Below are 25,658 nucleotides of genomic sequence, written 5' to 3' on the forward strand. Positions count from 1 at the left end.
CCGCCACACCCGGGCAGCCCCCTCCCGCCAGGCCCTGTCGGACCTGTTCCGTCTTCTTCTCCTTGTCACCCGCGGTTGCCTCCGGCGGGGATCCGTGCCCCGGAGCGCAAAGCCTGACGCTTCCCCCCTTTCTCATCCCCCCCCCCCCACCTCCCACCACCCAGTCCCTGGCGGCGATGAGACAGAGCGGCGCCTCCCAGCCCCTGCTGATCAACATGTACCTGCCAGGTACCAGGGACCAGCCGGGGGCTGGAGGCACCGGGACCTGGGGCCGGAAGTTTGGGCTAGGGCATGGGAAGGGGTTGCTGGGGTCCAAGGGAACGGGATGCGGTCCAGACACTAGGATTGCTGGGAAGACTGAGCAATCTAGGGCACTGGGGGACCTTAAAGGTAGATGGAGAGGTTTGGGGTTTTAGTGCGAGGTCTAAGGACTCCAAGTGAGCAGATTGGGAACCTGGGAGGCCGAGGGCGGGAGCTCAGGGGCTGAGAAAGCCTGGTACGGGGAGCAGAGGTCTTCGGTGTGGCCGGGGACTGACTCCGTGTGCGTTCAGCGTTGGGAGGCTGTGGTCCGCTGAGCGTCGCCCCTGCGCCCTCGTGGCTCCTCACCTCCGTGCTCCGAGCGTTCCCACCAGCCCAGCCTTCCAGGCGCCCTCCTCTCCTCTCCGATGGGCTCCGGGCGCTCCCGCTCGCCAGGCGCACTGCCTGCTCGGCTTTATAAGGCTCCCGCCGGCCCGTTCGGAAAGCGGATTTCCTTTTTCCTGGACGCGTTTCCTGACTTGGGCGTTATGGAGGGGCTCCGCGCGGCGCGCGCCCAGGCCAGGCTCCGGGAGGAGGAGCTGGCGGCTTGAGCCCCCAGCCTTGCACCCAGGAACCAACCCCCAACACCCCCACCTTCCCGAGCCTTGGCCCGGAGCCCTTTCGGTCAAGCACAGCCTCCGCCCCGGTCCTCCTGACTGTTTTTTCCCGCTGCTACAGATCCCGTCGGAGACGGTCTCTTCAAGGATGGGAAGAGCCCGGGGTGGGGGCCCCTGAGCCCGGCGGTACAGAAAGGTGAGCTGGCCCGCGGACTGGGGGCGGGGGTGAGGACAGTGGATGGAGGCCGGGGCATCCTAAAAGGACGGGCGCCACCGGCCACCCGATCGGAGGGTGGAAGCATGTGTACTGCAGAGCTCTGGAAAGGGAGGGTGCAGGCATACTGTGGAAGCCGAGGAGAGGGGGCATGCACTTGGCTTTTGGCTCCAGCATATTCCAGGTCCCAGGGCTGGACCAGCAGACCAGGGCAGAGGGAGAGGATCCTAGCCCTTGGCCTTTTCTGCTGCAGGGCCAGGACCCAGGTGCTTGGTGTCCTTTCCCTATTGGCAGCAGGAGCACAAGGCTCAGGACCTCTGGGCACGGGGACCCCGATAATTACTCCCTGGCCACTCCAAGCCTCCTCACCACAGCACCCGGCCAGCACCTACCTGCCTCACTGGCCCAGGCTGGCGAGGCTGTGGGAGCCAAGTCTGCTAGGCTTCGTTTCCCCACCCAGTTCGGCATGTCTCTAAATTACTCTAGGTTTTGCCTTGTTGGTCTCAGAGCCTGGCTGGCCCTCCCGCAAAGCCTCCCCAAAGCCCCCCACCTCCCCCCTCCTCTCTCCTCCGCCACCTTCCTCTCCTCTCCCCTTCCCCATCTCAGTACCCTGGATCTCACCAAGTCACGGTAACCACAAAGACAAGGTTGGCAACTGCTTTACCCAAAAGGAAACGTGATTTCCAACAAGAATGGGTTTCCAAGCTTCTGATGTCGGTCTGCATCAGTGCCAGCTGCACGTTTTCACCCAAACCTTTCCTTGTTTCTGACCCTAAAGCTCCTGACCTGAAGTCAGGCAGCTACTGGCTGCACTGGTGTGGAGGGATTGGGGTTGAAGTGAGGGTGAGTAGCAGGTCTGCGTTTAGAGCGAGGGGTTGAGAAAAGAAGAGAGGTCCCACCAGACTTGATTGGAATCAATCATCAGACTACTCAAAGGAACACTCCCCCCCCCTTTTTCCCCTAAAAGAGAGTGCGAGGAAGTAATTGTATCAAGATTTTTCTCCCCTTGTCCGACGGAGCCTCCAAAACAAGGGAGTGGAAATTCTCGGGCAGACCTCTGTCTCCTCGCCGGCGTATCTGGGAAACACCTACTGGCCGCTTCCAGCAAATCCTGAAATCAGGACTGGGCCGAAGAGCCCGGGAGATGGCCAAAGATAGGGAGGAGGCAGGGAGCCAAGCACGGGTGGCTTCCCAGTCTCATCTCCTCTCCTCAGAGCTGTGCGTCAAGCCCCAGAGAAGTATAACACCTCCACCTGCCAGAATCCCGCCTGTTCCGAAAATGGGGACTCAACCCGAGTAGCTGTGCTGTGCGCACTGGGCAGTTGAGAAGGGTGGGGAGCCTTCAGAGTCTGACCGTCCTGGCGCGCACTGGGGGCCACTGCCCCCATTCCTGTCTGACTGATACCGCAAGAAAGCCAGCCTCCACCTCTTCTCCACTTTAGGCAGGGCCAGTCCGACTAACTGTACGCCTTTGGGGGCTAGGCCTTGTCTAGGGGCGGGGGTGATCCTGCCGCACTCCTGCCTCTTCCCTCTGGACTTGCGGACAAGGTCCAGCCGGGACGGGGCAGTCTAACGACCTGCAAAGACTGCCCTGTGCGGTTGTGTGGGCTCCTCTCTGCTGAATAGGGGCGCAGGGCCAAGGCGGCAGTAGGGGCTGCTATTCGGCCCCTGCTGGCCTGCGAGAGAGCCGCTGCTGCTCCCACGCAAAGGAGGCTGTGCTTCGCCCTGCCCTCCTCCCCAATTCTCACACACCCAGGCTCCCGCGGAGCTGTGTCCTCCTCGGTGGGAGCCGTATTTCCATTGTGCAAAAGCGCGGTATGCGCTAAGGGCCGCTCGGCGGATCAGCCCCTCCCTGGCCAGCCGCTGCAGCTGCGCCCAGCTACCCCGCTGGCCGCGCCCGTTCCCTCCCCGACGCCGGGTCCCACCCGGCCGGGCCGGTCTCCCGCCTCACCTCTTCCCCTACCTCCTGCCTCCCCCATCCCGCCTGCGGCTGACAGCCCCATCCCCACAGGCAGCGGGCAGATCCAGCTGTGGCAGTTTCTGCTGGAGCTACTGGCGGACCGCGCCAACGCCGGCTGCATCGCGTGGGAGGGTGGCCACGGCGAGTTCAAGCTCACGGACCCAGACGAAGTGGCTCGGCGCTGGGGCGAGCGCAAAAGCAAGCCCAACATGAACTACGACAAGCTGAGCCGCGCGCTGCGCTACTACTACGACAAGAACATCATGAGCAAGGTGCACGGCAAGCGCTACGCCTACCGCTTCGACTTCCAGGGCCTGGCCCAGGCCTGCCAGCCGCCGCCCGCGCACGCCCACGCCGCCGCCGCGGCCGCCGCCGCCGCCGCCGCCGCCCAGGACGGCGCGCTCTACAAGCTGCCAGCCGGCCTCGCCCCGCTGCCCTTCCCCGGCCTCTCCAAACTCAACCTCATGGCCGCCTCGGCCGGAGTCGCGCCCGCCGGCTTCTCCTACTGGCCCGGCCCGGGCCCCGCCGCCACCGCCGCCGCCACCGCCGCACTCTACCCCAGCCCCGGCTTGCAGCCCCCGCCCGGGCCCTTCGGCGCGGTGGCCGCCGCCTCGCACTTGGGGGGCCACTACCACTAGACGGGGCGGCCGGATGCCGCGCGCGCCCTCTCCCAGGCGCCGCGCGGCCTCGCTGGATCCCGTCCACACCCCGGGGCAGGGGCCCGGAGCCTCCCCCCCACACCGTTCCTTTGATCTCAGATTTTACTTCATCGCCGCCCCCAGCCCCGACGGAAGGGACCTGAAGCCTCCTCAGTCTTCTTTTAACACTGGATTTGCCACCACCCCCAGCTGTGACAGTGGCCTGCCCCCACTTCCTTTAACCTCCTTCTTCTAGACCCCAGACCACGAAGGGGGTTCTCGGACCTCCCCGTCTTTTTCTGCCCTCCACCTGTCCTTTGGCCTGGCTCCTGAAAGCCCCCTCCATTATGACCCCTCTCTTTCGAATTCCAAACCTTTTCTCATTTTTTCTCTCCCCCACCAAGCTGCCCCACCCCAGCATGATGGAGGCCTCACACCGTCCACCTGCTCCTCCACCGCCAGGGCTTCACCGGACTTCGTGAGGGCCACTGCCCCTGTGACACATCTAGGTAGCTTCTGGGCCCCTTTCCTCCGCCCCCGCCCCCCACGCGCAGGATGGCCTGGTGTGTTTCTATTCCCTTCCCTTCTATTAAAGCTCCCGAGCTCCCTACTGTCTCCTCTCTGTGTTCTTTGCTGCACCAGAAGGTTTTTTCAGAGGGAAAGGAAATGCCCGGCTCAGGCCTGGCAGAGAAGCGTCAGGAGGAAGAGTTGGAGAGAATGAAGGCAAAGCAGGCTTGGGTGCTACCAGAGGAGAGAGAGGAGCCCCTGGAGGGTGGGCTCAGCCTAAGAGGGAGACTGACCTGCGGCAGCCCCACCCTCCACTGAGCAGGGGACCCCAACGTGCCTCACCCTCCCTTCCACCTGCCCCACCCTCCCTTCCACCTCCACCTGCTCAGTGACCCCACCCCATCTGTCTTTTTTTTTTAATGTTTATTTATTTTTGAGAGAGAGAGGGAGAGCACGAGTGGGGAAGGGGCAGAGAGAGAGGGAGACACAGAATCCTAAGCAGGCTCCAGACTCCAAGCTGTCAGCACAGAGACCTAGGCACTGCTCCAACTAAGCAACGGGGAGATCATGACCTGAGCCCAAGTCGGAGGCTTAGCTGACTGCATCCCCCCAGGAGCCCCCCGACCTATCTTTTAAAAAAATGTTTATTTCTGAGAGAGAGAGAGAGAGAGAGAACGAGCAGGGGAGGGGCAGAGAGACAGGGAGACAGAGGATTGGAACCAGGCGCCAAGCAGACAGCAGAGAGCTGGATGCCGGGCTGGAACTCAAAAACGGGGAGATCATGACCTGAACCAAGTCAGACGCTTAACGGACTGAGCCACTCACTCAAGCGCCCCCCACCCTGTGTAATATTTACACCATCTCAACTTTTCCTCAGTCTCTCCAGCTCATCTTCCCCACCTCCCCTCGCCTCCCCAGCCTACACTCACTTTGACTTTCACACTCACTCACAACCGCCCCCCCCCGCGCCCCTGTATCTCCAACGCCATCTTTCCTCTGGATCAGCCTCCTTATTTTCAGAAAGAGGGACACCCACCCCTTCGAGCCCGCGGTCCGCTCCCGCCCCTCCCAGCGGTGGCTTGCGGCGGCACCCTCCTTCTCGCGGGTGGCGCGCGCCCTCTGCTGGTGGGATCCGGGTAAGCCTGGGCCAGGTTTTGCAGCCAAACCCAAGCTTAGCTTGGTGGAACCTCAGGTGTCTCACCCTAACGGAGAACTGGAGGACTCCGAAGCTTCCAGCCTTCCTTTGACCTTCAGAGAGGAGGGCAAAGGGGGAGCCCTAGCCCTACATCCCTAGGAAGTTCTGGAAGTGGCTCAAGTGGGTCATTCTGGATGAGCCCTTTTCCTCACCACCTGGAGGTGCTCCTGAATGCTGCACCCATGGAACCATGACCCTCCTAATATTTCTGCGCCTTTTACAAAAACTGTTGGCAGGAAAACTTCCTTCGCGTTTCCTTAGATGAAAATGACACCTGGGTAGGTGCGTGAAGTGATGACAGCGGCCTTGGGCTGCACACGAAGGCCAACGTTCCCCTTCCACCTAGTCTTGGTGCTTCTATCCCAAGCTTCCGGCAGGTTGTTGGGAGAACACCCTGGGCTCCCGCCAGGAGGCTGAGACTTCCCTGTTGCCCTGTGGGCAGGAAGGGGAAATGCAGGTGGAAGGCAGGACAGCTAAGTGCAGGGAGGGCTGGAATGCTTTCCCCCAAAAAGTGCTGATGAAATCCTCAAAGGCCACCCAGGGAAAGTCTTCATTCTTTTTCACTTTATTGTCACTTGATATTTTCCTGGTTTTCCGAATAACACATACTCAGCATAGAAAATTTGAGAAATACACACATAAGGGCTTCATTAAGCATGTGTTGGATGAAGAGTGTAATGAAACATGGGGGAAAAAATCACCTACAGTCCCACTGCACAGAGGCCACTATTTTTTTTTATTTTTTTAACGTTTATTTATTTTCTTGAGACAGAGAGAGAGACAGAGCATGAACAAGGGAGGGTCGGAGAGACAGAGAGACACAGAATCTGAAACAGGCTCCAGGCTCTGAGCTGTCATTGCAGAGCCCGACGCGGGGCTCAAACTCACGGACCGTGAGATCGTGACCTGAGCCGAAGTCGGCGTTTAACCGACTGAGCCACCCAGGTGCCCCATAGAGGCCAGTATTCATAACTCTTTGACATAATCTCCTTCTTTTTGCTATGGCTTTTAGAATTTAATGGTATCCTACTGTAGTCGCCTAATATTCTGGCATAAACATGTTCCATCATCATTATGCTTCTATATACTATAAACTTCATGGGTGGAAGGTCAGGCTCGTGTATTCCATGGAGCAGATGAACCAGGGGATGAGTCCCACCACCAGGGGATGAGGGCCTCAGTGACTTGGAGGGACACGCAAAAGGCCTCTTTGCAGGGGGCAGGAAGCTGGGAGGGAGAAAGAATTCATCTGAGAGCCAGACCAGGATCCAGAAAGATCTGGGCTGCTAAGAATTGTGGGCTAAATGCAACAAGGTGAAATTTTTTGGCAAGGAGTGTGAAGTCTTGCTCTTAGATCTTTATTTTATATATATATATTAATGTTTATTTTCTTGAGAGAGACAGAGACAGAATGTGAGTGGGTTAGGGGCAGAGACAGAGGGAAACACAGAAGCCAAAGCAGGCTCCAGGTTCTGAGCTGTCAGCTCAGGGCCCGCCATGGGGCTCCAACTCGCAGATTGCGAGATCAATACCTGAGCCAAAGTCGGCCTCTCAACCGACTGAGCCACACAGGCGCCCCGTTGCTCTTAGATCTTTAAATGAAGACAGGAGGCCAGAGTGTGAGGCATGGCAAGGAAGTGGCTCGGTAGAGCCTGTGTATAAGTTAGTGGCTTCTTAGTCAACACAACATTAAACGGAAGTCTGAAGGATGAAATGCAGAAAGACCATTGTGATCTGAGGATGCATTGATGGAGCTATGGCACCCAGGATGAAGGAAATGACCCACTTGCTCTAATGATTGTGCCCCCAGCATACAGTACACAGTGTTAGAGAACACTTTCAAGAAAACATCAAATGGAGAGTATACAGAATAGTGGGCTCAGGAAGTGAAAAGAAAGAATGTTGGAGAACCAACAACAATGAGAGATGTAGTCTGGAAATCAAACTAGGGAAAGGGACATGAGAGCGTCCTCAATTACTCAAAGAGCTGCCCTGTGGCAGAGAACCTGGATGTGCGCGACAGTATTAGGACAAGTGGTAGGAAGCTACGGGAAGACAGATCCCATCAGTTTGATCTAATGAAGCACCTCTGTCAGTACTCAGCTGCTCCTTCCTTGAGGGGTCGAGGGGGAGGTGAACAAGGGAACTTCTCCAATCTTGAGACTCTTGAAGTCCTGTGAATGACTTGGTAAAGGCAGGATTTTAGGTGCCATTTGGCAGCTGAAGGGAGGTGTTGTTAGATTGGAGGATCTTCTTACCTATGAAATCACATCCTTAAAGCCCACCCTGCCCCTCTGTGTTTTCCTGCACACAGAGCCAGTTTGGGAAGCTAAGATACAGGAGTGGGAGCAAGAAAACCTGAGTTCCAGTCCCAGTCTGGCAACTAATTTGCTATGTGACCTTTGGACAATCACATCTCTTCTCTGGAATTCCATTCTATCTTATTAAATAGAGACTCAGCCAGGGATTTGCAAATTCTACTCTGTGGAACCTCAAAGGTCACCTGGGTTCCTCTCTGTTCCCCCCACCCCCCAAAAGTTGGAAAATGTCTTTCCAAGGTGATTTCTAAGATTGTGTCCAGCCCCAGCAACCCATAGATGGGTATTCTCTTCTCCAGGCCATCTTGGCACTGGCAATATCACTGCCTCCAAGATGTTTCCAAGCCTGGGTTACTATGCTCTTGGGATGACTCTACTCCCACCAGAGCCCCAAAGAAGCCACGCACTTAACACACTTAGCTTCCTGATGATTCAAGTCTGTCTTCATTAATGATTAACCCCTTGGTTCTTGGCCTTCCCAAGGTACTGATTCCAACATTTCTTCCCTTTCCCAATCCAGGGTCCAGCCCCTCTTGCATTCCCTGAAGTCTTGAGCCTTTTCTCAATCTCCTCATTTGTGTCACTGGTAAAAATATGACTCACTCCCCACCCCGCCCCCTACACCCTATATGATTTTGCTCTCAAGTTTATAAAACACTTCCACATCCATTCTTTTATTGGTCCCCTCAAAGATCAGGGAGGAAGACAGGGTAGGGATTGCTTCACCCACTAGAAGGATATATAAACCAAGGCCCAAGACATTAAGAGACTTTGCCAAAGTCTTGGGCTTGTTCTAAGACCTCTGTCTTCTGGTTTCTCTCTCCCAAGCCTTTTCTCAGTGCTGATAGGTTTCTCCATCATCCTGAGTGGCTTTGATCACCTTGTTTTTAGGGTCCCTCCCACTGCCTGCTTTCCCTCCCACCACCTGCCAGGATTACACAGACCTGTGTCTCCTCTAGTAATGTGTGTTCCATGTCACCAAGCTCCACTTGCAGATGGAATCAGAAGCCCGACTAGCATGCGGCATGAGGACATCTGTGTTCGTGCTGACTGATACCTGCACGGTCAAGGAGCAACAATGCCACCTAGGGCACCGAGGCTGACAGAGCACTTGCCCATATGTTGGCTCTGTTACCAAACATAGTCATCAAAATGGGATTCTGTGTTGTACTTTTCTTAGAGCCTTCTGCTTTTCTAGCCTTCATCTTTTTTTCAACATGTCTCTAAAATGCACTTAACTTCAGCTTGTTCCTCAACCTATGTGTAATTCATCTCAAGTAGACCTACTGATAATAAAAATGAGCCCTACCACTCACTGAACCTGACTCTGCCAGGCTCTGCCCTATGCTAATGCTTTTCATGTAGTATCCCCTTTGATCAGGCCACCGCCTTGCAGGGTGGGGATGACTATCTCCATTTTCAGATGAGGAAGCTGAAGCTTAGAGAAATCAGGTGACTGTGATCCCAGAGCTCAAGTCCTCAGCATCTCTCTCCTGGAGAGCCTCTTCCTCATGCAGATATGACCTGCTGCTGTGCCCCCTGCAGATACACTTTTGTCTACTTGTCATAGCAGAAGACTATTGGTTATGAAGGGCACATTGATGGCTTGTCTTATGAGGACCCTTATGAGTGCCCTTATGAGTGCCCTTATGAGTTAGGGCCTCTATCTGATAACAAATCAGAGACTGTTTTGTTGCCCCATTGTCTTTTGCAAGACTTCACCTTCCTGCTTATGTTCTTACAAGTTTGGAGTAGATCACGGTATGATGGGTGGGGCTGGGGGTCTGACTGCACCTTGGCTTTGGTGGCATTTCCTACCTCAGTTTTGTCAGTGTTATTTCTCCTTGACTCTCCTCTGTCTTGGGATGGTGGGTTTCATATGCAGAGGCAAGTGACCCACCATCCCATTGACTGTGACATTCTCTCTCTGAGAATTCTATTTCCTTCTTTCCTGTCTTTGTAGACAAAGGCAACATAGTGTAATGGTTAGGATCAAGGGCTCTGGGGCTGGGCTTCCTGGTTTGGGGTGCTTGCTCTGTCCCTTGATAGCTGTGTGACCTCAAGCATGTTACTTTGCTACTTTGTGCCTCAATTACCTTATCTGCAAAATGAATATGATAATAACAGAACCTACCTGAGAGGGCTGAAAGATTAAATGATTATATAAGTACCTTGGTACATATATCAGTGTTTTCTATTAAAACAAATAAAAACCACACCAAACAAAGAAAGCACCTGCCTCTTCCCCCTGTAGTCCCAATCAGATGCCCCCATATGTCCTGGGAGGAACTCGAGTGCCTACATCTACTTTTCTAGGCCAGTCCAGACCTTGTCCTGGACCTACCTGCTGAATTTCATCAAGAACCAGCCTCTTGACTGGTGATGGAGCCACACCGCAGGCACATGGGGTGGCCTCCCATACCCAGTGCATCCTCGTTTATTCTTGAGGTGAGACATAATCTAGAATTATAGGATCTCAGCTAATGTGATTTTGGAAATCCGTCTATACTATTTGGAGACTTAGTTTTCTCTTCTAAAATGTGGACAATAGCAGGGCACCTGGGTGGCTCAGTTGGTTAAGCATCTGACTTAGGCTCAGGTCATGATCTCACGACTGGTGAGTTTGAGCCCCATGTCGGGCTCTGTGCTAACAGCTCAGAGCCTGAAGCCTGCCTCGGACTCTATGTCTCCCTCTCTCTCTGCCCTTCCCCTGCTCACACTCTGTCTCTCTGTCTCTCAAAAATAAATAAACATTAGAATATGACTCAAAATGATACTATGTGTTGCTCGCAGGCTTAAGTGTTTAGAAGTGGATGTCCCTTCTTCATACTCTCTTCTTCCCTTCCTGCCATCTGGATTCAGATGAAGACTAGTTCCTGAAAGAAGGCAGAGCTACCATGTGGATGGATCCTGGTTCCTAAAACACCCATGGAGAGGTCATCCATTCACATGCATTAGACTATTCCTTGAAGTTTGGAAGTTTTCTTGTTACAGCAACTAATATTACCATAGCGAACATTCAAATTGCATTTAGTCTTTACAACTAATCTTTTGAAATAGACATTATGATTTCTCCCACTTTATAGATGAGGAAACTGAGGCACAGAAGGGTTAATGAAATCACACAGTGAAAAAGGCCAGAGCAGAATGTGCACCCAGTCTCATTTCAGAAGCAGTGAGTTCTCTTAACCACTAAGGATGCGAAAGAGCTTTATATGCTAAAGCTTCCTAGAAATAATAATAATAAGGGTACTATTTATTGAACACTTATGTGCCAGGCACTATTTAAAAAGCTTTACATTCATTTAATCCTTACAACCCTCTGGAGTTGGTTCTAGTGTTATTCCCATTCTGTAGATGAGGAAAACTAAGGCACAAAATGTTAAAGAACTTGCTTGGGGTCACAGTGCTGCTAAATGGTAGAGACGTGATTCAAACCCTAGCAGCCCAACTCACTCCTTCCCCCACCCTTTACTATCATCTCTGATGGAGGAAGGAGCAGATTCTAAGAGGCCCAGGAAGTGGCAGGATTATATGCCTAAACCCCAGCCCAACCCCAGGACAGGTTCCAATTCCAGCACTCACCATGGATTCCAGACAAATAGAGTGAGACATAAATTACAGAAGTCTTGTGGCCAACTGTGTCCCTTACACTTATCTCAAATGACATGATAGAGTAGAAGGAGACCAAATGGACATGGATTCAAACCCAACCCTTGCCTACTTCCTATAGAATTGAGAAGGCTACTTTCTCTGAGCCTCGGTGACCTCATCTGTAGAATGGAGATACTGATTATACCCACCTTGTTGGTTTGCTGCAAGGGCAGAGACTGTGCCTAAAGAATCTAGCACAGGGAGCTGTTTCATAAGTGTCATCCCCCCAGCATCAACCAGCTCAGAACAGAGACCTGCCCTGTGAGCTCAGTCTTCCACCAGTCTAATCCCCCAACGGTAGCCCAAGTCTCCTTCCATGAGTCAGGAGCTCCTTCCTTAATTTCCATGAGATTAGGGGAGGAAGAAGTAGTTAAAAGGAGGCTGGGAGGCCAGACCCTGAGCGTGAGCATCAGGTTCATTTTTTCTGAAAGAGGAGGACAAGTTGCTTAGCAACACAGCAGGAAGTTGTCAGGGAGGCTTCAGGCAGTGCTGTCCTTTTTTTATTTTGCAGTATGGAGACATCTGAGGGAACACTAGATTGGGAAATGAATGGGACAAGTGGGAAACGGTCTGAGGTCGGATGGCAATCTCTGGGCCTCATCCTAGTTTCCTATAATCACCTTTCCAATACTCCTACCCTTTTCCCTTTTGGCACACAGAGGCAGAAAGACAAGTTCTGGGTCCATCTTGCACACATCTGTGCAATGACCATATCAGCAACCATGTATCTAAAGCTCAGGACCACCTTATATGTGTACTTCACTTTACAGTTTACAAAGCACACCCACAGACATAGTTTCACCTAATATTTACAACAGTTTCTTTAATTCCTATATGACAGACAGGGGAGAAAAGTCTCAAGGTCCCAGTGAGGAAATAGCAGGGCCCAGGTTTGCTGCAAATCTCAGCATATTTCCACTTCATGTTGAAGCATGGATGTTTATACAAGCATCTACACACACATGTGTGCACACAATTCCATATGCTCACAGTCTGAAGGTGCTTCATGCCTAGTGTCCCCTGTGCACCTATCCCCATCCCTGTTCAAAAAGAAGGTGCAATATGGAGGCAGGGTTCAGCTGTTCTTCCTTGCTGACCCCAACCAGCCTGGGGCCAGGGGATCCCTGGAGTATGGAGTTTCAAGAGGGACCTGGCCTGCTGGCCCAAAGGCCTCAACTCAAGAATGTTGCTGGACTGGGCCTGGCTGGCACAAGTGTCTACATACCAGCAGCTGAAGCAAATCCCCTGGCTGGCATTCCATAGAGATGCACGTGGGTCCCACTGGACCCTTGCCTGCAGCAAGGAGTAAACACATGTCACCCAGGTTATAGATAGCTCATGGGAGGTCCAGGTCTCCAGAGCTCCCCACTGCCTCAGGGGCCAGCAGAGTTCATCGGAGCAGCTCCAGGCTCCTTTCTGGATTCTGTCTTGATCCCTTATTCCATCTGTCAATATTTATTAATAGTGCTGACTACCTTAGCAATGGTTGTACCGCAACAACAGTAATATTGTCATTCCTGTTACAGCCATTTGATAGACACAAATTCAGATAGACATCTGAAGTCTTTGTTTCCATCTGATGGTTGAGAAAACTGAAGTTCAGAGAAGTTGAATGACTGACTTAGATCACTAGCTAGTTAATGGTAGAATAGGGACTCAAATCACTGACTTCTGGTATTTTTCTCTGTACATCGCCTCATTCTACCTTCAAATATCTGGGTAGAGGCGGGGAGGAGGAGTTGCAAGGGAATATTCAGCCACTCCATCCTTTATCCCCAAATTGCGCATGCCCAGTACCCTGTAAGTCAACATGCCTCAGAAAAGGCAATTTGAATAATTATTTTGATAAAGGTTTTATCCACTTCCAAAAAATTAGTTGAGAAGACTTACTGTATAGCAATATACACAAAACAGAATATTCAGTTTCAAAAGACAAATAAAAAAAAGCAGTTGGTGAACTATGAGAGGCATTCCCATAAATCAAGGACAAGGTCAATATATCTGTTTTATCCCTTCTAACCTTGTGATCACTGCCATCAGTGAACATTCTATCATCACTTCTCAGCCTTTGGGCTAAGATCAAGTGTAGTGAACATTCTATTAAAGGTCCTAGTCAATGCAATAAGATAAGAAAAGATACATGCTATATGCAAATATTGGAAAGGAAGATATTAAAATGTCCTTTTTGCAGACAGAACAGCTTCAGACCTAGAAAATCCAACAGACCCAACTGGAACACAATTAGAATTAATGAAACTAGTGTATCCAGTCACATACAAAGATTAACATACAAAAACTTATGGTTATCCTATAACTCTATAAAAATAAGGAAAAGAATTGGGAATAACAGATTTACAACAGCAATAAAAATATGCTCCTAGATAAACCTAATGAAAACCATGGGAACCTCTAAATGAAGAAAATGACAAATCTTCACTAACGAACAAAAAAGAAGACCTGAATAAATGGAACACTTAGCATGATGCTGGGTAGAATGACTCAATATCAGAAAATGTCAAATCTGTCCAAATTGGTCTATAAAAGTAATATAAGCTTGGTTCTAAAGTTCTTCTGGACTATGCTTAAGAGTAGCCTAGACAATGTTAGCCAAATAACAATAAGCTTACTGCAAAGCTGCAGTTATTGAAGGTGTGATTTGGCACAAAAATAGTTAAGTAAACCAGTGGAACTGAGTAGAGCCTTGAAACAGACCCATGTATATGTGGAAATTTCATAAAAGATAAAGATCACATTCACTGTAGGGAAAGGAAGACTGTTGAAAAGTTGGCACAACTTGTTATTCATTTGGGAAAATATAGTTATATCTCTACTTCTCATTACACACAAAAATAAATTCCAAAACAGATTAAAGAATGAAATCTTTCTTTCAACAATGAATAGTTGTATACTTGTTGGCAACCAAAGACAAACATGGAAACTGTCACTATTTCACATTTCTTGAGACCCTACTAAATGCCAGGTACTGTGCTAGTTCTCATTGTTTAAAGCAAGAATGTGGGGGCACCTGGGTGGCTCAGTTGGTTAAGCAACCAACTCTTTTTTTTTTTTTAATGTTTATTCATTTTTGAGAGACAGAGTGTGAGCTGGTGAGCGGCAGAGGGAGAGGGAGACACAGAACCAGACGCAGGCTCCAGGCTCTGAGCTGTTAGCACAGAGCCCAATGCAGGGCTCCAATCCACAAACCATGAGATCATGATCTGAGCTGTAGTCGGAAGGATGCTAAACTAACTGAGCCACCCAGGCACCCCAAGCAACCAACTCTTGATCTCAGTTCAGGTCATGATCTCAGGGTCGTGAGTTCAAGCCCCATGTTGGAATCTACGCTGGGTATGAAGCCTACTTAAAAAAATAAGATAAACTGGGGTGCCTGGATGGCTCAGTCAGTTAAGCGTCAGACTTCGGATTAGGTTATGATCTCGCGGTCTGTGAGTTCGAGCCCCGTGTCGGGCTCTGTGCTGACAACTCAGAGCCTGGAACCCATTTCAGATTCTGTGTCTCCCTCTCTCTCTGACCCTCCCCTGTTCATGCTCTGTCTCTCTGTCTCAAAAATAAATAAACGTTAAAAAATAAGATAAATTTTAAAAGAAAGGATATCAGTGAGTTAATGTGAAGCAAAAAATTTCCCCTATGTTTATTATTTGAATAAGGGATAATGGGCCTTCTATGGCAGTTATGCCAAAGATAGAAGAGTATTCTTTAAGTGGTCTTTTAAAAGATATTTATTTATTTTTGAGAGAGAGAGAGAGAAAGCAGGGGAGAGGAAGAGAGAGGGAGACAATCTGAAGCAGGCTCCGCGCTGTCAGCACAAAGCCTGATGTGGGGCTTGAGTGAGATCATGACCTGAGCCGAAATCATGACTCAACTGACTGAGTCACCCAGGAGCCCCTAAATGGTCTTCAATGGATCCTTGCAAGAATGTTTATGTGTATGTCCATGCTCTGTGTTCATGTATGAAACATGTGCTGCATGTGTACACACATGTTTGCTGTGTTAGGTATCTGACTTACTTGTCCAGCAAAGGACATTCTTAAATTCTTGGGATTTGGAAAGAGCTTGAGGAAAGGGGAGTGAAGAGACTTTGGAGATGAGTGGGGGGGGGGGGGGGGGACTGGGCCAGCCAGACACTACTCAGCCTCAATTTTCCTTTCTTCCTTCTTTCCTTCTTTTCTTCCTTCCTTCCAGCCTTCCTTCCTTCCTTCCTTCCTTCCTTCCTTCCTTCCTTCCCTGTCTCTCTTTTTCTTTCATAATGATTTTCCTTCTTTTTAAGGCAATAATAATAATATTCATTGTAACAAACTAGAAACTCAGAAAAACACTAAGAAGAGAGTAAAACTGATCATTTAAAATTCCACTACTTAGGGAAAGCAATCATTAATATTTTAGTAAACATCTTAAAAGTCTCTGTTGCTGCACACACACACACACACACACACACACACAGAATTATTCAGTATATACCCGTTGACTGCCTACTGTGTGCCCAAGCACTATGCTAGGTGCAGGGAATCTAGCAATGAACAAGACAGACCTTTTATTGAGACGATACAAGATAAATAAGCAACAAAAATTTATCAGGGGTGACAAACGCTGTGAAGAAAATAAATCAAGGGTATGTGAAGTAAGGTGACTGTGGGGCAGGCTGAGATGCATTAATCAGGAAGAGGTGGCCATTCAGCCAAGATCTGAATGACATTAAGAGGACAGCTATTTAAAGATTAGTCTCTCTCTCCCACACAAATAGGACTGGACCACATTATATTGTTTTTAACCAGATATTTTCACTTTATCATGGTCATTTTTCATGTCAATGAATATAGATTGATGTATCATTTTAATGGTTCATAATATCCCAATAAATACTGATTTATCACAATATACTTAATCTCCTACTGTTACATCCAATTTATAATTATTATAAACAATATTAGGATAAGCATCCTTGTGTCAGGTCCTTTCCCACTTATTTCCTTAGGGCAAATTTCTGGAAATGTGAAGCTGGGTCAAAGAACATGCTGCCCTTTACATTTTTTTTTTTAAGTAGGCTGTATGCCCAGCACAGAAGACCTGAGCTGGGATCAAGAGTTGACTTTTAACCAACCGAGCCACTCAGTCACCTCTGCCTTTCACATTTTGATCCCTAGCCACATAGCTCTCCAAAGAGACTGAACTAACATGTGTGTGTGTGTGTGTGTGTGTGTGTGTGTGTGTGTGTATATATATATATATATATATATATATATATATATAACAATACAAGAAAGTGCATATCTCTTCATGTTTTTATCATGGTTGGCATTTTCCATTTTAAGAATCTCTGTCAGTATAAGACATGCAATCTCCCATTACTGTTTTAATCTGAATTTCATGGTCAACAGTGAAGTCTCTTTTAATGTATTTATTGATTATTTATATTTTTTGTGTAAATGACCTCTTTAAAGTTTTAACTAATTTTCTACTGAAAATATATTTTGCTACAAATATGTTCTCTCAGCTTTTCACTTGCCTTTCAATCTTATTTGTGGTTGTTCTTTTAATTTCTCTATTTCTCTAACATTCAAAATCTAAAATGGAGTCAGATGAATTAATCTTTTCCTTCAATGCCTATGCCTAAAAAGATGTTCTGTACCCAACTCATATGCAATAGTAAAAATACTAATAAATATTCTTCATTTTCTCAAGTTTTTTTAAATTATAATTGGACTATTGCCGTATATTAACTACTACTTTCTAATTATGCAAACAATATGCTAGTACATTTTTATTGTAAAAATTAAACTCCATAGATAAGGTGAATGTCTTTGGACAAAATCAATCCCACTTCTTCCAAGAAGTCATTTATTAAGAGTGATGTATATTTTTCTCAAGCTTCTATTATACACATACACATACACACACAAATTAAGGTTTAGTTTTGTTTTGCTTTTGCATAAATTATATTATACTGTATACATTGTTATGCAATTTTTAATGATACTACATGGTTTGTACATCTTTCATCAGTACATACAGTCCAATCTATTCTTTTTAACTGAATACTGTAGTATTCAGTAATATGGCTGTATCAAAATTTGTTTAACCCCTAACTCACTGGTGAATATTTAGGTTGTTTCTAATTTATCTCTCTCCAAACAACAACACAATAAAAATATGTTTGTCATGTCTCTTTGTACACATATTCAAGTATTTCTCTAGGGTCAATACTAGAAATCAGAATTCCTAAATAAAAGTTATGTGCATTTAAATTTTTAGTAGGTACTTTTAAGCTGTCTCCTCTTCTAAGGATTTTATAGCTTTTTTCTTTACATTAAAAAATCAACTTGGAATTTATTTGGGGATAAAGAATGAGGAAGGACTGGCCTTTTTTCTTAATATAGACGACTACCCAGTTATACAAAACCATATGCTGACTAATCCATCTTTTCCCAGTGGAGTTGAAATGATGCCTGTATCATATATTACATTCCCATGTATGCCAGGGTTTAGCTTTGGGTTATCTATTTTATTCTGTTGTCTATTCCTATGTCAGTACCATATATTTTAACTACCTTAGCTCTTTAATACATTTAAATATCTGACAGGGCAAGCCCTCCATCATTACTCTTCTTTCTTATACTTTCTTGATATTCTGTGTTTTTCTGGGATTACATGTAATTTTTTTAAGGAGTTAAATGTAGAAAGATTATAATGGAATACCTCTTTCCCTATTTATATTGTTTATCATCACCTTCCTTTTAGGTAGTCATATATAAAAATGCTTCCTTTTAGGTAGTCATATATAAAAATGCACACAGAGAAACTTTATGATTTATGGACTTGAAGCTAAATATCAGTCACAGGAGACTATGACCAAGAGGTGTAAAGAAATGGAAGTGGAGTAATCTTAAGAGAGGGGGGTAACTGCTGTGGGCAATATATCCAAGTAGAAAGAGACCTTAGGAGAAGCTAATAACTAAAGAAATAGCGGGGAAAACTGAGGGGGGGGGGGGAACTATGAAAGCCTAAGTTAGATTGGGAAAATGTTAATGCAGGAATTAAGAGGTTAAACTGAAGACACAAGGAAGAAACAAAAAATAGGGGTGGAGGTTGCTGGAGTGAAAAGTTAACTATCCAGCCAGCAAGTGCAACAGAAAGACTGCCTCTAAATCTCAATGTATTAAACTAAGGTCAACTAATGTATTGAATCCTGAGACTATCCCCTACAATTTATCTATCTTGCACCCAATCTTTCATCATTGAACTAGAACAATTTTTCTATCCATTTACACACGTAGTCTGGGGCTATAGGTGACCTTCCTGTAGGGTGTTTAGCAAGGTTCTGAGAAGGAAGGTAATGGTCTTAATAAAGGTCCTTAAACTGTTAACACCTGCTGTCTTAAGGCCACTTACAGCAAATGTTGTCTATCATGTATAAAGGGGTCAGGAGTGCCACTTAAAGTGGGACATGTGAAGATGGTCAGCCCTCCATACCTGGCTGTCAGCTGTCTTTCCTCATGGGGGTGTGGCTAGAAGGGCTGCTGTGGCAGCCTCTGTTGTAGAAATCTTCCAGAGACGCCCATCTGGGTGCCTGAGGCAGGGTATCCATGGGTAGAGGCCACAGGATGTCCCCTTGGATATTGCCAGATGCTCCGGTTGCTGGGCACTCTGTCTGGCAGGCAAAGCAGTTACCATGACAACCAAAACCCCCGCCCCCACGTCTGCAGTTTTTTGTTTTGTTTTGTTTTGTTTTGTTTTGTTTTGCATTTCTCCTTTCCCATTAAGTACCAAGGTATTCCAGGGACAGGCAAGCATATCTCTCAGGACAGAATGTACTCTGCTCCAGGAAGAGGGGCAAGTAAGTGGGCAGTGGAGATGTGTACATGTCATGACTGAAGGAGCCTTCATCAGTGTAAATGCCTATGTATCTCCTTTCTGGGTTAAAATGTACGCTTTTGGTTGTATATCAAAGCAACAAATGGCCAGATCACTGTTTATCCACACATTTGCTTTCCTGCTCCCCTCCCCTCTCTGCTGCTCCTCTTGTGCTGGGAGAGTCACCCCGGTCCTTTGCCAAGGGAAGTGCTGAGTCATGGCTCCATCTGGGTTTTTGTCTTCTACCCTCCATCTCCATTCTTTCCTTAGTCCACCCCTCACACAGGCTGGGCTTTTTCTAGAATTCTGAGCCCTCTTCAGCACTTCTCTCCTCAGCCTGGACTCACTGTCGTGAGGTTCGTTTCTGAGCAGAAAAAGAAGGCATTTGACACTGTTTCTGCACCTTCTCCCTTCTCACCTTGCCTTCTCAGAAGACTGAACCTTTCCCCCATGTGACCACCCCTCCCAGAGAAAACAGGAGTCTGACCAGGTTTGACCCAGGAGGCTAATTCTTCCGTGTATTCATGCTGATCCTCCTCCAGTCGCTTACCCCCTAATCGGATTATGGCAGTGTCTCATGCCTCGGGGGCATGGCAAGGAAAGTGAGATTTAATTTGACACCACGCACTGAGGCTTTTTTTCTCATTGTAAGTCTCCAAGTGCCAGACCACAGGTTCCTGGACGGGTGTGTGTATGTGTGTGTGTGTGTGTGTGTGCAGTAAAGGGAGGGTGCTGTTTCTATGGGTTCAGGAGCAGTACAGAGAGCAGAATGTTTGGGAGTCTCGGTAGACTATCGTCTCTCTTTCCCACCCACTTTATACTCTTCTAACGCAGAAGTTCCAACCAAGTAGTCTTGCTAACTAGTTCCAAATAAGGCAGACTAGGATGGTTTCCTCCGCTAGAGTGGGGAGAGTGGAAAGTGGCCCCGCCCGCTTAGTCTGGTTGCTATGGCGACAGCCGCGGGGTGACCCGAGTGCTCCTCCCTCCCTCCTCCCAAACCCGGAGAGATGACGGCACCGCGCTGACTGCGCCAAATTCCAGCCAATGGGCGGCTGCTCCCGCCTTCCCTTCCGCCTGCTCTCCCTTTTCTCCCCCCCGGGAATTCGATTCACAAATCTGGACTGGGGATTTCCGGCTCCAGGCCGGGTGCAAGGGCGCTGGGCCGAGGTCGAGGGAGAGTCGCGCTCTGTCCTCTTAGGAGGGTAAATGGAAGCCGGCATCCTAGGTTATCCTGCCAGACTCCTGCAACTCGCCACCAGAAGAGATCACAACCTACTCCCCAAATTATCCGGAAAATCTAGTTGAAGCTGAGCCTGTAATTCCTCCTGCCCCTACAAGCCCCCACCCTGCCCAAGCGCGCCGGTCAGCACCACGGACAGCGAACCCGGGCCTAGTCTTTTCAGGCCTCGCGGGGTTCTGACTCCAGCTGCTTGATGTCTGGGCGACTACTAGGGTCAGAGACGCCAGCGCTCTACTGGAGCCAGGCCTCCTCGGGCCAATGAAACTGAATGGGGCGCTTAGCCACGTGGCTAAGAAGGCAATGGAACAGGAATCTCAGGCTAAAGAGCTTACTTCTCTTCTTTCAACCCCAAAGAATGGCTCCTGTCTCCAAGGCTGCCTGTGTCCTACCTAGCCTCCCTGGGGATAAGGGGCCAGGTTTGAACCTTAAGCAGGGATGGACTTCCCAAGGCTGTCCTGGGTGGGCGTGTGACTGAAACGGCCTTGAAACAACCTAGCATGTTGGAAGAAGGGTGTGGAGCTGAGTGTGACAGTCAGGCCCCACCTGAGAGTGGTGAGCACAGACTTAGGCCTGACTGGACTCTAGACAGTATATATAGTGGGGAGAGGTGGAGGAAGAGAAAAGCAGCAATCATAACTAGCTAGTTCTGCTCCAGTGGACTACTTTGTAAAGGGAACCACTTTTGCTGTCCTCATCACGTAATCCCTAAATAGCCTGTGCATTAATGAAGAGCTAGATGAGACAAGATGGAGGTGGAGTGGGTGAGGGGATTCAGCTTTATCACCAGGCCTCAACCTTTGGCTACTTTACTCTCTGTAAAACGGAAGCCAATGCGGGGGGCGAGGGGACAGAAAGAGTAGCACTTCTCAGGTACCCACCTTCCCCACGAGGCCCGTGGGGGTCCTCCTGCTGTGCCTGTGACAGTTTCACTCCTGCTCCCGCTCCCTCCCTCCTGGGGCCCAAAGAAAGGCCGGCGCAAAACCATCTGCAGGCGCTTCCAGCGCTTTATAGTTCTTTCCGGGACAGACGGACAGACAGACAGTGCAGCCCGCGCCGTCGGCCCGCATCATTGGCACCTTGGACACGGCACCAGGCCCAACCCAGTCCCTGGTACCCTCCCGGGAGGATTCCGGTCCGGCCTCAAATCAGCACCTCAGACAGCTCCCAGCCCAACACCCATCCCTCCCCCCTCCCTCTGGAAACAACCAAATAAATTAAAAGGTGGGGGGAACAAAAACACCTAAGGATAAGGAAGAGGAGGTGCCCCTCCCCCAGTGTAAGAAGAGTTTCTGTCTCCTCCCATCCTTCCGCTGAGGCGCCGCCGCCGCCAGGGTGGCCTCCTAGGTTGATTTTGCTCCCAAACCTCAGCTTCTTGAAGCCGGCATCTCCCCCACCCCCCAACTCCCGGCATGCAACACGTTGGAAAAGGTAGGGAGAGGAGGTGGGGGTGGGGCGAAGGACCATCCAGGTGGTTGTCTGGGCTCCTAGGGCTGCAGTTTCTCGCCGCACCTCAGTCAGTTCAAATCAAGAATTAATAGTCCCTTTGGTCTGGGAAGAGGGATATGAGGGCTCAGTCGGGGGAAGAAATGCAAGCCGACATAGGTGGGGGTGGAGGGGAGCAGACAGGAGGGAAGATGGTGACACATGCCAGAAGGGAGGAAAAAAAGAGAACAAGAAGGGGAGCTGGGGACACAGGTGCAGAAAGAGAAACGGGAGCAACGAGAGATAGCCAGGTGGGGGGTAAGATGGAGACGGAAATACACACCCAAGTTACCGAAAATGGAAAGGCAGAGAGGGAGATGGGAAGGCGGACCGGAGGATGAAGGTAGAGGAAGAAGGACGGGAAATGGTCAAGACCAAGGGACATGGACTTAGAGACGCACACAGAAAGGAAGGAGGAGATCCAGGTAGAATTGAAGACATGGGGCACAGGCAGACAGAAAGGGTGAGGTTGGGGGTTCCCCCTCCCACGCGCATCCCCCACCCTATGCCTAGCATATTCAGAGCCGCGGCCTCTGGCGTCCTGGCCTCCACCTTCCCCTGCGGGACAGGGGCGGCTCCTCCTCCGGCCGCGGCGCGGAGCGGCGATAACAGCGGCGGCGGCTTGATGGTCCCGGGGGCTCCGAGTGCGTGTCAGGGGCTGGGATGGGGGTGGGGGGCGGGCGCGGCCCTGGGAATCCCTTAGCGGTCCAGGTTCATAGTCCAGTGCTTGGCTCCGGTCGCGCAGCTGTCCCTGGCGGCCGAGGAGGAGGAGGGGGCCGCGGGCGCGCCCCCGCTGGGTGGACCCCCGGCGCCGGCGGCGGCCTCGCCCTCGTTCTTGAGGTCTTGAAAGACCTGCGTGAAGAAGTGGGGGTCGGCGTTGAGCCGCAGCATCTGGGGGCTGAGCCGCTGGATGAGGCGCAGGCAGCGTTGCCAGAAGCGCTCCTTGTCGGGCTCCACGAGGAAGGGCTTGAGCGGGTATGAGATCTCGTTGCCCATGTAGGAGTAGGCGAGGTAGAGGCAGGTGAGGAAGGCGGCCTGCAGCTCGGCGGCCGACGCCAGCTCATCCCCGCGCAACGACTCGCGGCACAGCAGGTACACGAACACCAGGTTGGCGGGCGTAATGAAGGCCTGGTCTTGCCAGCCCTGCAGCAGCAGCGAACGGTCCACTCCGCGGAACCAGCCCACCAGCTCGCCCGGGCTCAGCTCCTTGAGGCGGTAGCAGCGTCGGCACACGAAATCGCCCAGGCAGCGCAGCAGCTCGCCGGTGGACGCCTGCACGATGACCCGCCGCGGCGAGCCGCCAGGCACCGGCGGCGCCGCCTGCGGGGCTGGGGGTGGCGGCGGTGGAGGCTTGCCCCCACCGGAACCCGGCGGCGGGGCGGCCCCGCTGCCCCCCGACGGCGGCTCGCAGGTGGCAGCGGCCGCGGGCACGGTGGGCACCGGCACCGCCAGTGGCTTGGTGGCGCCGCCGCCGTCGGGGGGATCCCGACCCTTGCGGAGAAGGTTCTCGCGGTTGCGTTGCTGGACCAGGGGGTCAGGGCCAGTGGATGCCGGCTTGGGCGTCACCTTCTTGCTGCCTTTCTTCTTCTTGGCAGATGCGGCCACCAGGCGCTTCCAGGTCAGCGCCGAGATGAGCACTGACGGCCGCTTGAGCCGGCTCTCGCCTTTGCCGCCCTTGCCTGCTGGCGGCGCCCCGTAGCCCCCCAGCGCCTCGTCCCCCGCGGGCGGCGCTTTCTTCTTCTCTTCGGGCAGCCCGCCGGGCCTCCGGCCCTTGGCCGAAGAGGCGGGGGATAGAGACAGCACCGTGCCCATCCTGCAGAGCGGGGCCGGCGCCCGGGCCCCGGCGGGAACCGCGGGCGGCGCCGCTGTCGCCGCCGCCGCTACTGCAGCCCCCGGAGACCCGGCGGTTGGGGGCCTAGCCCCGGCCCGGGCGCGGGAACGGGCAGGGGAAGGTGGTTGCTTGGCTGCTCCGCGGCGGTTGCTCGGGGTCTGAGCTGCGCCAGCTGCAGCGTCAGCCCCACCCCTTGGGCCCGGTCTTTAGCAGCGCCGCGCCCCGCCTCACGCAGCCAATCCTCGCCCGAATTGCCCTTGTGACCGGCAGCTCCTCTGACCAATAGAACTCGCATGCCTATCTCAAGTCCCGCCCCACCCCCTACCCTCTGTCTCTGGTCCTTTCCCTTCACCAGAAAGGGGAAAGGAGGAGGAGGTGGCCCTGGTTCCAAGGGCCTCCTCAGGGTCAGAGCTGGGGAGAGGGGACTGGCTGCTTTCCCCCGCCCCAAGTCCTAAGGCCCTGGGTCAGCTTGTTTTAATGCATTGGATCGTGGTAGCAGAGAAGCAGTGGGAAGAGACTCTCCCCGCTGTTGATTATGTGTTGGGGGGGGCAGGGTGGGCAGTGAGTACCTTCATTAAGGCGCCCGGGCACCTGCTGGGTCGAACTGCTCTGGCTTCCCCAATCTGGCCATAGGTAGATTATCTCTTCGCTGTCCTCCCCTGCCTTTGTCCCATGAAGCCACCACCGGGGAGGTTGTGGAGGAGTGCAGCAGGTGCATTCTTGCTCTGCCTGTGATGGGGTGCTGGCAGGGCCCCGACCTTCCAGCAGGTCACAATCCCCTCCTTGGGGGCCTTTGCTCTGGGGATGGCAAGACCCTCAGATATATATTCCTGAGTCTGCTGTTTGCTGGCCTGAGTGTCTGCAGCTGAGTCTGTGGGGAGAGGCCCTAGGCTTTGGTCCCTGGGTGGCTCCTCTTGTGCTCTTCTCCCTCACCAACACACCCTGATCCCACATTTGGGTAGGTGATGAATGATTGGTTCCTGGGGGAAATGCTAGAAATTGGATGGATTGGTCTCCTCGGGCTCAGACAGCAGACAGCGCCTCCTGTGTAGAGGGAGGCCCAAGCCCAAGGGGTTTGGCCCAACCTTCAGCCCAGCCCTGGGTCCAGGTTGAGATGGGTTTTCGTTGTTAAATTCTTCCTGCCATTCATGTCCGAGCTGTCCCCACTCTCAGCTGAAAGATATTAGGCTAGGTCCTGCCCATTGCTCTCTGGGTCTCTCTGTTTCCTCCTCAGCACCCATAAGGCCTTGCCCTCTGGGCCTTACCTGCACATCCAGGCTGGTTCTGGGTCTGTTCTGTCTGCTTTATGGGACAGTGTCCACTCTTCTCCAGGCTTGCTCCCTGTGGCTTCCCAACACAGAAGTCTTAAGTGGGCCTTGGAGGTAGGTATGATAGGGAGAGAAGCCCTTGCTTAGGTATTCAGCAAAATCCTCAGAATTATCCCTGGAATCACCTCCATGTTCTTCATAGACCACCAAAATGACTTCCAGGGACTACCGCTGTCAGGGTTTGTGTGTATGAGTATGTGTGAATGTGGTTTGTTCCATATAGGCTGTTCCAGAATCCCCTTGGGCTGCAGTTTCCGCCACCAGAGGCACTGGCTTTTCTCTGCTCTCCCACAGCCCCTGCTCACTCACACCTTCCTGGAGGCCTATGGTGTGGCTGTCTTATTTCCCTATCTCTTTACCACCATATGCACACAGACTTGTACCCCCTTCCTGACTCAGCACCCAGTGAGCACTTTCTCAGCAGAGTCTCTCCTGCTCCCTTACATCTGATCATTATACTTTTGCAGCCCAGATGACCTACCCAACCTCTTCTTCTCCCCCTAGTTGCAAAAAAGCGTTCCCTCTTTTCAGCTTCTATAATTGGTCCCACTTCCTCCTATAAGGGCTT

General features: G+C 51.0%; 2 protein-coding genes across 2 annotated transcripts; one reads left to right on the forward strand and one right to left on the reverse strand.

Moving 5' to 3' along the window:
• Positions 1-953: 953 nt before the first annotated feature.
• FEV (FEV transcription factor, ETS family member) lies at positions 954-4,261 on the forward strand (the record flags this gene model as incomplete). The annotated part of the gene is made up of 2 exons (XM_019445932.2): positions 954-1,050; positions 3,080-4,261. Coding segments are annotated over 2 exons (684 nt in total), but the record flags the coding sequence as incomplete, so codon positions are not given.
• Positions 4,262-21,435: 17,174 nt separating this feature from the next.
• On the reverse strand, positions 21,436-23,950 carry CDK5R2 (cyclin dependent kinase 5 regulatory subunit 2). Its single transcript, XM_019445931.2, has one exon. The coding sequence runs from the start codon at positions 23,741-23,743 to the stop codon at positions 22,631-22,633; it is 1,113 nt and encodes a 370-aa protein (XP_019301476.1). The 5' UTR covers positions 23,744-23,950; the 3' UTR covers positions 21,436-22,630.
• Between the last annotated feature and the right edge of the window lie 1,708 nt (positions 23,951-25,658).

The sequence above is a fragment of the Panthera pardus genome, unplaced genomic scaffold, assembly GCF_024362965.1.
Source record: "Panthera pardus isolate Hobbes unplaced genomic scaffold, ASM2436296v1 HiC_scaffold_10, whole genome shotgun sequence".
NCBI classification, from domain to species: Eukaryota; Metazoa; Chordata; class Mammalia; order Carnivora; family Felidae; genus Panthera; species Panthera pardus.

Bases quoted from the DNA above. Each gene is read 5' to 3' on its own strand.
- CDK5R2 (XM_019445931.2), bottom strand. From the start codon at position 23,743: ATGGGCACGGTGCTGTCTCTATCCCCCGCCTCTTCGGCCAAGGGCCGG.